This window comes from Ictidomys tridecemlineatus, chromosome 13 (assembly GCF_052094955.1).
Source record: "Ictidomys tridecemlineatus isolate mIctTri1 chromosome 13, mIctTri1.hap1, whole genome shotgun sequence".
In the NCBI taxonomy this organism is placed as follows: Eukaryota; Metazoa; Chordata; class Mammalia; order Rodentia; family Sciuridae; genus Ictidomys; species Ictidomys tridecemlineatus.
In genome coordinates this window covers 37,254,568-37,271,003 of record NC_135489.1, presented here as the reverse complement: position 1 = coordinate 37,271,003, position 16,436 = coordinate 37,254,568, and the positions used below count along the sequence as shown (strand labels likewise).

General features: G+C 34.6%; 1 protein-coding gene across 1 annotated transcript in view; it reads left to right on the top strand.

The window, feature by feature from the left end:
* Window positions 1–14,505, top strand: part of LOC144369823 (putative Polycomb group protein ASXL3) — a 52,999-nt gene extending 38,494 nt beyond the window's left edge. The window contains exon 3 of the mRNA XM_078030206.1: window positions 11,488–14,505. Within this exon, the coding sequence (XP_077886332.1) occupies window positions 11,488–11,608 (121 nt within the window). The 3' untranslated portion in view covers window positions 11,609–14,505. The remainder of the gene's footprint in view (window positions 1–11,487) is intronic.
* The last annotated feature ends 1,931 nt before the right edge of the window (window positions 14,506–16,436 follow it).

Genomic DNA, 16,436 nt, shown 5'->3' with positions numbered 1-16,436 from the left:
AATGCAATCTTTTGGCATTGCTCCTGGTGAGATTTATGTTGCTAATTAGTGCTATAGGAGATGATTCCTTTTTTTGCTGCTGAAATGTTTTGTCTAGAGATAAGAGAGAGACACAAATAATTTCTATTGCAAAATCAATTCTTATCTCCAGTCTCCATGTTGGCAGTCCTCCTTTCATACTGAAATGGTGGTCTAGTTTGTTTGTGTTGGGGCATTTTAGAATTATAGTGTTAGCACACAGTGTCATCCCTACCATTTGTTAACATCTAATTCTCTCATTGTGTAAATGGTGTGCACAGTCAGCTACTGAGAGAGGGATGCATGAGACAATGGCGTTATTAAGCAGAAACATAGGGTAATTTGCATATATTTATGTGTGTGTCCATGTGTCTAAGCAAGCCTCTAGAGGTTGATAGCAAAATTTTACTTGTCATCACTGTGAGATTAGAAATCTCCATTAGAGTCATTCTTAACAGTCTTCTCCCAGCCCTTACGGCCAGTTGGTTCATGGATAGTGTCAGTTCTACTACTCAGGTACACATTTCTTTCTCTGTATCCTGCTTTTTGCCATTCTTCAAGCACTTATTATTTATTACCTGTATTATTGCACTGTCTTCTTATCTGTTGACCATACTCCTAGGTTTCCCTTTTCAAATCTATTTTCTCACTCTCAAACAAACAACAACATTTATTGTAGCATTTCTTACTAATGATCCATAATATTCTAGAACCAGTATCATACTTGGTGAATTATGAATCAAAAACTACTATACATTGTATGTTTGTGGTTAATCAGATGAAATTAGGCACGGTATTTTTCCTATTTTTTGGTCTCTGTATAAATTATGATATTTCTGACAATATATGATATGAATGATGAATGCATGTTGTTATACTTTACATGTAGGTGAAATTTTGAATTTCTAATCTGGTCATTTTAATATACATTTGAATTTTCCCAAAATAAATCTTTAAAAATATTTGTTGGCATTGTATGTTTTCTGTAAATAATTTTCAACTTAAATGGTATAGTGTTGATTAAATACATAGTCATATATGAATATTACTAATTGTTTAAAAATAATTTTGTAATCTCATAAATTAAGTTTTTGTTAAACTTAAAATTACTTTTTTATATAGTGACAAAAATAATTGAAATAATTCTTGAGGGGAGTACCGTTATATTTTACTGTGGAAGCAGTTCCTAAGTTAAAAGTAATTATGTGAAACATTATCCTACAAGATCAGGTTCCAGATCTTTAGTACAACCCTAATCAACTTGGACTTGGGCAGCTGTAGAGCCTTCAAAGTCAAATGTCTGAACATTGCAGCCACAGTTGATGACTTGTCTTTCATTGTGAAATTTCCCCCATTATTTCTTTAATGGTTTGAAAAATAGAAGTAGAGCCCACAAGGCATTTATGAATTGAGTTGTGTGTGTGTGTGTGTGTGTGTGTGTGTGTGTGTGTGTGTGTACACTCCCATATACTTTTGATAGTTATCACATTTTTGATATAAGATTGGATTGCTGAGTGAGTGGGTCTAATGTACTTTTCACATGCAGTGCTTCACAGTGATATAGTAAGTTTAAAACAGGATTCTCCACATCAAAGTCATATTAATAGTGATTGTCTTAGTTTGTATATGCCACCATATCAAAATGTCATAGACTGGGTGGCTGAAGTAATAGAAATCTATTTGCTCACAATTCTGGAGACCAGAAGTCCCAGATCAGTCTGGCAGGGTCAATTTTTGATTAGAGGTCTCTTCCTTACTTGTAGCTGACCTTCTTGCTTATGTCCTCATAGGGCCTTTCCTCAGTACAGTTTGCAGAGAAAGAGAGAGCTGTCTGTCACTTCTTATAAGAACACTAATCCTATCAGATCAGGACCCCTTTCTCATTTAAGGTTAGTTATTTCCTTACAGGACTAAATATAATCACATTGAGGGCTCAGGGTTCAACATGTGAATCTTGGGGAAGGTGAATGGCATTCAGTCCATAACAGTGATTTCCAAATTTGGAACATTTTCTGAATTTCATGGCGTATCATAAGAATATTTCTAGAATTGAGTGGTTATTTTGGAAGGTATTTATACTTGTGTGCTTAACATAGTACCATACGTCCATTTTGTGTACTGCTAATATGTGTTTTTCTATGTTATTCCTAACATACAAACCGATGGAATACTTGGCTTAAGAACTTTCATGTTCAAGTATAATGTGTATGCTCACATAACATAAATTGATTTGGATTTTATTTGAAGCCTTTGGTAAAAATAGCTGTGGTGACTGCATATAGCCCTCAAGGCATCAATATCCACTAAGCTATGCAATTATAGCTATGAAATGGCCATTGCTTAATACATCTTTTTATTCTGTCAAGCTTTCTTTCTCCATTCTTCCAAATAATTGAGCAAAAAAGGTAATTTAAGTGATTTTAGCTTTACCAAGATCTAGGTATAATTTACTCCAGAAACACTGAGCACTCTATAAATATTTCAGTGCAGAAATAGAACCAGAAATGGATATAAAATTACACTGTGCATGAGTCTTTCTAAGTATCCTGTGCAGGTGAAAATCTTTGGGGAGGAGCAGGCTTGTAAGCGGCGTGATTTTGTTTCATTCTTTCCTAAGTGGTGCTTTTCTCTTCATCTTTTCTTTCATTCCTTGTGCTCTTAATTGCCACACGCCTAAATGATTTTAGTTTTGCTTCATTGTTTTGAACTTGACAACATAATTCAAATGCAAAATAGTTGATATGCTGACATGGGGACTTCTTTTTATAGTTGATTTGTTTTCAGAAGGAATAAAAATTATGGTATTTTGTTGAGCCAGGTTTTCTAAAAGCTATAGTGCATAATTCCTAAGAACAAGTTGTACTTCTCTTAGGGGGGAAAAAGACTATTTAGCTAATGCCTCCTCACATACCCAAGCAAAATTAAATTGCTAATTGTTGGCTGGAGCTCTGCCTGAAATTCAGGTGATTATTTTGTTAACCTTTTTTTTTTTTTTTTTTTTTTTTTTTTTAAGTCAAGACCTGTGCTAGGTGTAATGTAAAGATTTTTTTTTTTGTATTTGATCTCTTCAGTCTGTTGGTTATCATCTTTTGGGCTTTTTTCAGTATGCAAGTGTGTAGGCCCAGGATGCATAGGAGTCACATTAGAGGGACATAAGAGAAATTAAAGGGCATCAAGGAATATAAGTTGTAGAGAGAGATTATCGTTGCACAAAGTTGGCCAGTTAAGGGCCTACTCAGTGTTCACTTACAAGATCCTAGGGGCTTTGTGGAAGTTATGAGGCAAATATTTATTCTGTTAGCATTTCTAAGCCCATGATGAGGTTAATAGAAAAACAAAATGTGGTCTCTGCTTTGGGGTTTAACAGTGTGGTTCCAGATCAGTCTTTGTGTTATTTAATTCAATCTTCTAATCTCTGTGAAGCATGTCTTAAACCTAGTGCATAATGTTTAACTTTTATACTTGGGAATGTCTAAACTCTTGATTTTTTTTTTTTTTTTTTTTTTTTTTACAAATATCTGGTATTACAAAATAATAAGAGGTTATGAGGGGCAAGGGGGTGGGGGGAAAAAAGGGGAGAGAATTGAACAACAGCAGAGGAGGTAGAGAGGGATGTTGGGAGGGGAGGGGAGGGGAGGGGGGATAGTAGGGGATAGGAAAGGTAGCAGAATACAACAGTCACTAATATGCCATTATGTAAAAATGTGAGTATGTAACAGAAGTGAGTCTGTATTATGTATTTGGGGAGTTCAAAACCCAATTGAGTCGAATGTATGAAAGATGATATGTCTTGAGCTCTGTGATGTTTTGAACAACCAATAAAAACAAACAAACAAACAAACAAATATCTGGTATTCCAACATGACAGTAAAGATTGTCTTTCTAGCACAAATCTAAAATCATTAAAATAAGAAACTGATACCTTTATCCATTAATTTTCTTAGCAGAGTGCCAAGACATTGTGTTTTATGTAGCATGTCAGGCAAATTAATGAGTAGGGACTTGATGATAAAAAGAATACTGATGTTTATTGATCCTTTATATTAGGCTAAGGACTTTGTGTGAATTATCTTTGTAAAATAAGCACTGCGGTGAGTAGATATTCTGCTATATCAGAGAAGAAATGGAGGCAGGTGAGGTTAAGTACCTTGAGATAATTCTTCCAGTGGCTAGTGATAAAACAGGATTTCAACTTTACAAAGTTAAAAGCTATAAGATTCTATTAATAAATACTCCCCCCATCTTCTTTAGTGGTTTTTCTGGTTCATTGTTGATATCTTATATATATTACTCACCAAGATTAAAATCTAACTTGTAGGTAAATGTGTTGAAGTGCTTTCAGTTTATAGTCTATTTGTAATTAGGATGGATGGATAAAAAACAAAAAAAGCCTTCTCATAAACCCTGAGATTTGTGGGATGCCACGCTTTTGACAGACATTGATGACTATGCTTGTCTAATATGAGGAGGTGATTTTGAGTAAAGAATCAAGGTTACGGGCAGCAGCGAGACATCGTTCAAATGCAACTTTTTTACTTTTTTTTTTTTTTTTAACAAGATAACACTGTGAGAATGTGACTTGTACTGTGAATAAAGGGAGAACCAAAGACTTTATAGGAATATTACTGTTTTATTGTTGATCTTAGAAATTAAAATTCTTCTTTCTGGCTAACTTGATTAATCAAAGCATGATTACTAACAAAATGTAGATAATCCAAAAGACAATTTTAGAGATTAGCAGTCTGTCCATTTGTGGAAACAACTGAATGAAAATAGATGGTATTGTTTAAACCGTGGTTGGGTGGAGGTACTGGAACACTGGGTTATTAATCCCATTTTTCTTTTAAGAGAGGCAAGTAGGAAAAGACACTAGAAGGCTGAGAGGCATAAGTGAATATAGTTTCAGAAGCACCATCAGTGCTTCCTTTAGGAAATTTTGTTAAGCAGAAAATGACCAGAGACAATTTACTGTTATTTGTAATTTGTATCATGTCCACTTATCCATCAGCCTTCCTGTACTCCTGCTGGGAGTCACAAGATCATTTCTCTTTCCTTTTAATTTTTACTTTTACAATAGACATGCAAAATTGCCAGGCCATGGTTCTCCTCAATCCATGACTTAATTCTTTCCTAACATGTCTTCATGAAGTACAATGATTTATATAACAAATTATTCAACTTGTTGTTTATTTTGTGTTCTTTGAAGAAGACCTGCTCATTGCTAGAAAATGGCATTGCTGCAGATCTAGGAATAGGCCTTTGTTAGTGGGATAGTTGAAAGAATGCCTCCAATCTTAAGTTGCTAAGTGTTGGGGTTGCTGGCAAAGTTCACTTAGGAATCCCCCACATGTTCACTCCAAGAAGGGAAGTGCACATCTAGGAACAGAGATTCTATTAGTCATTACCAAACCAGTTTCTAAAATTAAAAATTTTAATCTATCTCCCTTCCTTCCTTCCTTCCTTCCTTCCTTCCTTCCTTCCTTCCTTCCTTCCTTCCTTCCTTCCTTCCTTCCTTTTCTTCCTTTCTTCCTTTCTTTCTCTCTCTCTCTCTCTCTCTCTCTCTCTCTCTCTCTCTCTCTCTCTCTCTCCTGGGGATCAAAACCAAGGGCCTCATGCATGCTAGGCAAATGTTAGAACACTGAGCCATATCTCCAGCCCCTCACCCTCTTAAAAATTCCAATTTCAATATTGGGAATTTTAAGATGATCACTTAATGCTTATTTTTACAAATCATTCGTCTGTCATGTTACCAAAAAAGAAAAGTTACAAATTTTAGTTTTTATACTTTCATAAATTACTTTGTATAATCAGGCACAGTGGTAGACTAATGTGAACCTACAGTCTTCTTCGAAGAAAGGGATGGGTACTTATGAAATAAACTCAAAGGCATTTTGGGAAATTAGGATAATTATCTAAAATTTAAAATCCCGTCTTCCTTTTACTCAACTTCAACTACCTAGTTTCCCAAAACTTCTAGTCTTTATTTAAACAGTGTGGCTCTGTGAAAACAAAGTGGAAGGGTAGTGAGAGCCCTCAGTATCAGGAGGGGTTAAGTGCTTTGGTAAAGAGAAGGTCAAGACCAGTTTTACTGTTGTCATTTGTCAACCTTAAACTATACTTGTGAGAATTGTTGTGAAGCACAAACTCCCTTCTAGAAGCAGATCCTTCAGACAGCTCCGACTTACGATGCAAGCTAAGATGTGATGAAGTTTAATTTGGAATTATACCATTGTGTTTCTGGGGAGGTCTTCACAAATCATATAGTTTTAGATTCTTATTTTACAGATAGTACACTAAGACTTTGAAAATGTAAGTCACTTGTCCACAATAGTAGAGTTAGTGAATATTTGAGTCATCTTTCAACTTAGAAGAGGGTGATTGTTTTGGAGTTTGAGTAGAATATACAAAAGCTTACTAGTGAGTGAAGACTAGACTTTATAAAGAAAACAGGTGTGTTCTAAGGTACTATTAGAAGGATCATGCCTTTCAGTTGTTTTTACTAAAGTGTTGAGTTAAAGATGACTGTGATCCAGTCATCTTCTCTTACCTGATTTTATTATCATCTTTATTACCTGATGACCCATTTGCCTCCAGTAGCACTCTTGGCATAAGGGTAAAAGAAAGATTGTACTGTAGATTACAATAGTGATCTAAAGGATGATAGACTTCCCTTGCTGGGGGCTGATTGAAGAGATCCAGCGAGAGCCAGGCTCAGTGAACCAATGAAAATGGAACAGATAATTTTATTGACTATTCCTAGTCTAGTTGTTCTTTCTAATGTACATGAGAATAAGACGAGTAAAACAAGGGCCAATAGATTTGCCTGCAGATAGTTTGAATAAAAAGGTTCATCCAGCATCCATTTTTTCTCTTGATTTCAGTTTTTCCAAGTGGACTTGCAGCCCATTGTGCTTTTATGTATTAATATTCTTAAATGTTATTCTATTTTATGCTTACTTATTATATTTTTCCTTCTGTTGTCTATATAAACACAGGTAGATAGCAGTTAAATGCACAAATATAAAAATAATTAAATATATAAATATAATCAATGAAATTGAGGTGTCTGAAAAGTCCATTGGGTAAATGAAAACATAGACCAATGTGAACCTACAGCAAAAATCAAGTTTTCAATCATTGATTCCTATTTTCTGATATTAATAATTTATTTGACCTAATGAATGGGTCTTTAGGTATCAACGTAGCATGGAATATGTGTAATGATTTTTTAATGGGTTAAATGAGGTTAAATTCATTACAATTTGTGGCTATCAAATATCTTTTGTAATTATAATTAATGTTTTATTATTCCTCACATATAAAATAATATTGACCCCTGAACTTTCTAATGTTTATGGCTGTTCTATAGATTAAAATTAAAAAATACACTTAAAAATTCTTACAACTGCATGTTGCTCATTTTATTTTAGCCCTTGCAAATAATTTACATATTTTCAGATTGTTTTTCTTAGATTTTTGAGAATTACTTTTGATTGCTATTTACTTTATACAGTAACCTATTATACAAGCTTATGTATAAGTTTGCTTAGGTATGATGGATTTCCCACATAAGTGGCTTAATCAAATAGGTGTTTGAAGGGTAGTCCCAGGAGTGATGGGATTAGCTTTGCTCTACCAAGATGTCCTGGGAACCCAATCCTTGCAGCTTGTTGCGTTCCCATCTCTGTGATTTTCTTCTTATCTCATTGATCTGAGAGAGCTTGCAGTTGGAAGAAGGAGCACATGTAATCCCTTTGTAGATTTGTTCTGGATGTTAAGGGCATCAGTTCTTTCCTTATGTCCTATTGGCCTTACCTATACTTGTACTAAGCTCAAAGAGAAGCTGAGGAGGGGGGTGGTGGTGGTTGGGGGTGGTGGTGGTTGGGGGTGGGCAGGGGGTGGGTGTACTATGGTTATTGCAAAAGAGGCATGTTCCCAGTTAAACAGTGGGCAGGACTTAAGTGCAGGGAAGTCCTTATTGAGGATGAAATAACAACCTCTCCCATTCCTATTTTTTTCATTTAATCTCATGCTTGGGCTTGATTCGTGTTAAATATGTATTTTTATATTGAAAAAAATTGTATACTTTATGTAAACATTTCATGTATTTTTTAGGTCTGTCACTGCCAGCCTGTAAGGACCCTCACTGTTTCTTGCTTTCCATCCCCATCTTCAAGGCTCAGATGTGAAGTCCACTTTCTCAGTGTAGAATTCTTTTAATTCCTTCAGCTTCAGTTCATCATCTTATCCTTGCTTTTCCATTATAACATAATGTGTGTGTTCCTTTGCTGTAGTATCTAATAAACTCTCTCAAATTTTCTCTTGTTGTAATAGGACTACAATTTCCTTAATGGTAAAGTTCATGTCTCATTGATCCCTTTCTTCCCTATGGTGCCCTTCAGATAATAGGCTCATGATGTTTTCTGATTGAGTGAATGGAAATTTGAATTCCAGATTTATTTCTGCTTCTAACATAATGTGTTACCCTGGATAAGTCAGTCAGTCGTCAGTCTGTCTGTCATTTCTTTCTCATCTTTCCAGTAAAATAGAAGAAACTTAACTTTATTTGAATTATAAGGCTGTAATAAAGATAAAAATAATGTGGAAAAATTTGAAAATGTGCTGCCAATTGTAAGATACTTGGTTTATGAGATTTCATGTTGGCCATTTTGTTAGCAATTTGGAAGCAGTTAATCAAGATGGGATGAAGTCCAATTTATATTATTCCTAAGCTATTTACAGTAGTATTTTGGCACACTGGTGCCAAATGTTTCACATTTCAATAAGAAATGTATAATATCATTGACCAGTTAAGTTCTATCTAAAATTTCATCCAAGATTAGAAAAGGGATTCTAGTTAGTTTCTTAATTCAGACTCCATGACAAGATTTTAAATTACTGTGAGTTGGTGGAGCAAAGCCAGTTGTTATTAGTAATGAAATATGCCAGGGATGAACGTTGGGAGTGTGGGATTAGGGATTTTCCTGAGATATAGAATACCAGGAATTAAATTATTTTTTTGTGAAATAATATGCTTTCCTAGGTCTTTTTTGCAATCTATAGAGTGTATTTCTTTAGGTAACTCCCATTGTTCAGCCACCCGAGCCTTCTGAATCTACAATCTTGATGTAGAATTTCTTCTGCTCCCTCACCTTCTAAATTCATATGCGTTAACATATAGTATCCTGAAAGTACTCCTAATTATCTAATTGGCATGGTTTTATTTTTTATTTTTGGAGGAAGGAAGATGCGTCATAATGTCCTGCGTATTTACATATCACCTAAATTTTGTTTGAAATTCAATTATGAAATTTTAAATACACAAAATAAAATTTTGGAGAATAGACTTTAATGAACAATCCCACTTTGCTTTTTCTTAGGAGCTCTAAATTTATATATGTTGTAAATAATTAATTTCTTGGAAAATCTGTGTCATTATTTGTGTACTTCAGTCACTGAGATTCTCACAGCTTTTATATATTTGAATGTTTATAATATGTGAGGAGTTTTCTGTTATAATGAAATAGTTTGCTGCCTGTGAAACTAAATATAGCATAGTGTATATTTTAGTTGCAAGTATTGAACTGATTTCCAAGATTCTTGTAAATTGCATAGATCTAATGGCTTAGCTTCTGTGGGTTATTACTGTCACTGTCATTCGAATGCCTGTTATCATTTAAGATACAGATTGTCACTTTCCTGATGAAACTTTCCCCATAGCATCCAAGCAGAATAAATTTTCTTTTGTATTCCATGGGAATTTTTTTTTACTGTATCATTATTATAATTGTTTTGTTTATACCTCTCTCTTTCAACTGAATTATGAATTCCTCAATGGTGAGTGACATACCTTATATTTGCACATCCTGTACATTTCCTAGTTCATAGTAAGCATCAGAGCAAATGTTTATTGACCAAACCTTTATTACTTACAGATAACCTTTAGCCTTATCTGCATAAGGGATGGTTTGAAAACTGATAAACGTATTGTACTATGGTCAGAAACCAGATAATGCTGCAGGGTTCAATTTGAGAACTTAACATTTAAGAGGAAAGCCACTATTTTGCAAGCACCAAGCAATCTGTGAGCTTGAACTAAACAACCAAGTATACTTTCCCTTCAATTTTTATATCCCTATAAATTTTTAAATAATGTTTTCTGAGTCTTACCTACGTGAATGATCCTTAATGAGGGACATGTCAGTTTTAGGAGATGTAGTGGGGTAGTGGGGACTGTGCAGAAAAACATAATAATAAGTATTACAGGTCCAAATCTGTCTGAAAGATTTCTGGATATTTAATGTCCACAGAACTTAACGGAGTTGGGAGTGAATGTATGTAGGCAGGCTAGCAGATGGACATTTCCAAGCTCTTTTAATATAAACTGAATGTAACAGAGATGGATGGAGTGAGTCTGGCCAGGAGAGCAAGTGAAATGGAGATAAGACAGAATTCTACTAACTTTTAAATGGAATTACATGTGACAAGCACTTTCATAGGTAGCTGTTTGCTTGATACAAAATAATTTAGGGTAAGTACATAGAAAATAATGTTGCAGTGATATAACTCATTTAAAACATATTCTGGAAATAGAAACTTGGTAAAATTTTGTGGTGGGATTGAAAGTTGTAGTTGTCTGTATTTTCTTTTAGGTAAAATGGGCAAGCTGAAAGGAATAGTCTTCAATCTTTTAATAAAGGGCTCAAGATAATAAAAATGGTGACTCTTTGGTTAAACTTTGTATACTCTATCACCTTCTTTCTAAAAAGTCTATTCATTAAGGAGAGAGAAGGAAATTTTTTTTAAAGTTGTCTTGAATTTTATTTTATTTTATTTTTTTTAAGGTATAATAGATCTTGGGGCTCGATTGATCACTTTTCTGTTTTTCCTCCCAGTTGAAGTTGTGGTTCACTCTAAGGTTCCTAGCCCTCCCTGTCTCCGCGATGAGTAAGCGCAGTAGAGCTCTTTGATGAGCACAGAGTCTGATAATGTGATTAAGGTGGTGGTAGTTAGGATTATGAAAGCAGTATCTACCCAGTGGGATTCAGGAGTTGAGGCACAATTGGTAATAACAAATTGAGCTTTAAGAATTAATCTGGCACTATTATTCTATCCCCTGAGAATGCCAAGGCTTTTAAAACAATCAGAATAGTTTGATCCTGTCCACCAAGTTTAGAAAATTAGCCTTGGAAACCAATATTGTGTTTTCTCTCTTCCCTTCAGGACAAAGTATGTTCCATTTGGGATCGCCTCAACCACCTTACCAGGCAGCACCAGGTCTTCATATGCTTTAAGTTTACCTTCTACTATGGAAAGGATCTTTCCTTGAATGGTCATATTTTCACCTTGCAAAGGCGATGCATAGAGGATGGGATTAGCAGTTGTAAATAAATATGACAAAGTAGAAGAGTGGTTTGTGGGAGTTTTACTATATATACACATATATAATATTTTCCAGTCTGGTTTCAGACCCCGGCATGGCTTGGAGACAGCGTTGGTGTGTATGAAGGATCTTCCTCGAATGAAGGATTTGGGACAACTTTCCATGATGATTATATTAGAGCCTCAGCTGCTTTCGTGTTGGTCATGAGGTGATGCTGAACCGAATGCTTGAACTAGCAGGAGTGGCTGGGATTGCATTGGAGTGGTTCCGTTCATTCCTTCCGGGTAGGTACCAGCTAGTGATGTGGGTGAAATGGACATTGAGGGTCTTCCCATATGGAACCCCGTAGTGGTCACTCATTTCCAGTTCATGTTTAGTGGACATGAGAGGACAACTTAAAGACCAGGCAGTGCGATCTGAATGACTGGGTAGAAGGTTATGAGAGTGATTCCCAGAATGATGTCGCTCACATACTTTCCGTCTGTCAGTGTGGCAGTGCCGTCTGGAATGGAAATTGAGAAAGGGTAACATGTAGGAAAGTGAAAATATGTGGGGCGCTCTGGTGTGCTTTCTAATTTCTCTGTTAGAATTACAGTTCCTGTACACTGTGGCCATATTTTTAAGCACAAATTTATCTCATCATAAAAACCCTATTGCAATTTGAGTAATGTTTTATTTTTCTTTCTGGCGTGTATCCAGAACCTTCTTCCCTGTGAACACTGACTGCATCTCCATACTCTTTCTTGCTGAAGTTGTAGTCTACTTGTTCACATTTTTGCTTGGGGCTCTTTGAAGCAAAGTAGCCTAATGACATTAATTGATATGCTGGAGGCTGATGGCTGATTTTTTCCCAGTGATTTTGTTTTTTTTCTTCATTGAAAGCACTTCATTATTCTGACTCTGTTTTACTGAGAATCAAATTGGGCTGTACTTTTAAGGAATTCTGCACCATAATTTTCCTTAAGCTGCTCAGGCATTTTAAGTTTTTTACAAGCAATATGGTAGATTTTCTTCAATTTTGGACATGTTTTCTTAGAAATTTGGTGCCTCTTTTGGTTGTTATTTATTTATGCAATGCAGTTTCAGTTATTTTCCTTCGGAAGAATGAAAATCATTTTGAGCACTGCACATAGAGGAATCTTATTAGGCCTGTGGGTAGAATACAGGTAAAGAACTGAAAAGAAGAAACACAGATGTATGTGTCTGTAAATATCATTAGAATTGTCTGTTGAATGTCATTTTGGCAAAAGGGCAGGAAACTAACATTTATGCAGTAAGTGATCAGTGTCAGGCACTGAGCCAAGCATTTTCTATTTTTTAGCTAATTTAATCCTCACAGTAACATTGAGAAGTGGGTGCTGTTTCTTCATTTTACACATGAGGAAATTGATGCTGAGAGAAGTTGGGGATATTGCCTAACTTCACAGTTAGAAGTGGAAGATCTGGTATTTGAGCCTAGGTTGGCTGGTTCTAAATTCAATCTTTTCGTCACAGTGGGCTATAAGCAAATGTTAAACTTTAAGTGGGGTCTCCAGAGAAAAGAACAAAAAAACGAAAAAGAAAAAAAAGAAAAACATGGCCTTTTAGGAGCCATGAAAAAAACCAAGGAGGAAATGGGAGACATAGGAATGTACTAGCTGAATGTTTATTTTGAAAACTTTCAGAGTTTTTCTTACAACCCAGTTTGACAAGCCAAGTGACAAAAGGAATAATTTTAGGGTCAGCAAATGTTTACCATTTAAGAGATGAATAGGTTTAGAGTTTGGATTTTTTTATATCTTTGTTCTGACATTTGTTCGCTATTGGTGCTGAAAATGAAGTAATGATACCCTGTATTGGATCCTAGGAAACTACTTTTAAAGATCAATGCATGAAGTACTTAGGTAGTAATTATTTGAGAAAAAACAACGTTTGAAGGCAAATACCAGGTGTTTACTGTGAATAAAAGCTTTTAAAAAATGTGCAGAATTTTTCTGTGTGGAACCTCTGCTTACGTGTTCTCACATGTGAACATGATAGATGTGGCCGATAGTGTGCTGAATTTTGGGGGTTCTGCCTAAAGAGTAATTTGTATGTATTTTAGTAAATGGTTGTCTTTATCTTTGAATTGGATTCAAAGTTGGGATTCGTATTGTTAGTCTTCCTTTTTATATTGATGGGTAGCTATCTCTTACCACCACAATACATTTATTTTAGGAATAGCCCCAAAGAGTGTTGTTTCTGGGCTTACAGACTGGCATCTGGAAATAGGAAGGTGCTATATAATATATTAAAGTTGTTACTGTTATCCTAGCACAATGTTGTTATTAATTACTTCATTGGTACCTTAGAAAACAAACCCCTTGCAATAAAGAGAGGTAAAACTCTTTGATGGTAGTGGTGTTCAATTTCATTGCTATCTTAGCAATTCATAAAGCAGTGTTCATATTTGAGTTCAGTGCCTTGGGATTTCCCAGCTTGGCTCCAATGAAATATTGATTTCATGGAATTGGGTGGCAGGTGCATCAAGGAAATATTTCCTGAAAGCTTTATGCAAGTGGCAGTATAAAAATTCAGGAATATTGATTTCAGTTAACTGAATGGATTGGAGTTATGCTTATTTAAATAAGATGTTTGACAAATTGCTAGAAACCATGATAGCTCATGTTGTGTTTTTAAAACAATTAAGACATGAAGACAGAAAAAAATGTTTCTCCTGTAGTTAGGTAAACATAGATGGTTTTCTGTAATTTTAACAACCGGTTAGTTGGTTGAGTAAGACCACGAGTTTGAAGTAGTTTTTCTTGAATGTTACCTTAGCTCACCAGTTCTTTTTCTTGCCACCCCAATTTTGTTTATCTATTGTTCTCCCTCTTTCTTATTGTGGTTGTTCTCTGGGGAATCTGTGTATGCCTGTTTGGAACATTGATATTGCTGTCAAATAATGTACAAGAAATCTTGTTTTATCTAAACATGTATTTCTCCTCATGGGTAATCAAAATGCACAATTTTCCGGAGGAAGATATTTATTACTGTAAAACAGAAGTAATATATACATAACCTATTAGTAGCATTACTTTTGTAGTTTATTAATGTGTATGTATATGTGATTTTATAATTTTCAAAACTGGTAGCCTGAAACATTAATATTTGTTTGCTTTAAACATTTACATTGATTGTATCCATCTTGAACTTTATGTTATTTTTTTTTCTTTTACTGTATGAAAGAGTATTACTGTGGGTTACAGTAAACATAAGCATTTCGGCAATCCCCTGCTTCCTATTTATATCTCTCATGAATCATATTTCCCTTAGGGTGAAATTAAAGCAAGAACTAGGTGTATTGCCTTTCTTTTAGACCTCCTGCTGATTCTTAAGATATATTTTTAAGTGTTGCATGCTAAGTTTGGGAAAAGGAAGGATGCTTCTTCAAATCATTGGTTTTTGTATTTATACTTCTTTCCAAAGCACATTATTTCCATAAGAAGTATTATCTTGAAATTAGGCCTTTGGTAAAATAAAGTTTGTTTTTACATTATAATTCTATCAAAAATTTATCATTATAAATAACTATAGTGTTTGAATTTTTACAAAACACATTTTATAGCAGAAAGTTACCTTTTTCCTAAAAGGTTATTTTTATGTTAACACTTCTAATCAAGTAGAAGGCATTATGAACAAAGTAAGAATATGTGTGGACAAAGAAAGAGAAGGGAGAGAGGAGAGAAGAAAACTAAATCAAATTGGCATTTGTCTTGTGGTGTGAATGCCAATCTTAGCAGTAGTGGTCCGTGTAGTTATTTTTAGGCATTTCCTTTATCAAACATTTAAAGGTAAAATTTTTCCCATAGCCAGCAAAATTCTGAGCTGAATTCTTTTGACATTCTGCTGATCAAGGAATTTCAGAGTAGTAGTGCCAGAGTCTTTTGCAGAGAAGGAGTGGGAGGATGCATTTGAACTGAAGTAATGGACAAGGGAACTATATACCTTTTCTTTCTGAGCCATAGAAAGCCATTACAAATGATAAATTTTTATTGAACCTGTAATGTGGTAGTTGTGTTTTATGTTGAAGAAGATACAAGCCTGATAGAAAATTCAAATATGAAACATTCATACCATTGGGAAAAAATTAGAAAAAAATCAAATCTAACATTTAAATTCATCTCTGATAGAGAAATAGCTTTTTACAGAAGCTATAAAACAAAGCATGAGGGAAAAGGTGGATGTAATTGGCTTGTAATATGCCTGCATGTAAAAATGACAATAAACCATTGAGGAAAATATTTTAGTGCACATGTTAGAAGGGTTATATAAAGAAATTATTATAACAATAAGAAAAGATAATAACTGTCAAGCATCATGGTGGAAGGATGTGAACAGAGGACCTCCAGTGGATAAGATTAATGAATAATAAACAAATAGGTGGATAAATATCTGTTCTTACTAATAATCATCAAAGTGCAAGTTAAAGCAACCCTTTGAGATTGTTTTTGGGCGTACCGAATACATTAATAAGTCCATGCTTTTGTCCTGACTCCAAATGGTGCTTCTTGCTTATATGAAAAGTCAGTTGATATTACTCACCAAAGGTCATTAAATAACCTCCATCTCATGAATTAATAATGCCACTTCTGCAAACCATCTTAAGAAAGTATTCTTGATTCCCAGGAAAAGATATTATATGCACTGAGAGATTCATATCGATGCTATTTCAATTGTCAATAAAGAACATAATGTAAATGTTCACTGGTGATATCAGTGTTTCTCAAATTTGGTTGTACATTGGAATCATTTGGAAAGATTTAAGAAAATGCTAATGTTTGGGCACACCCAAAGATTTTTATTTAATAGATAGGGAATGGGTCCTGAAATTCACAGTTTTGAAGAGTTCACTTAAGATTCTAAAATGCAGCCAGGTTGAAGACCACTGACTTGGAACAATGTGTTCAACCATATGTGATATGATGTTAATGGTGGTTTTGTGGTAGTATGGAAAAGTGTTATCATGAGTTGTAATATTTAGGTAAATTATAACTTTAAAATAGGGGAATAATAA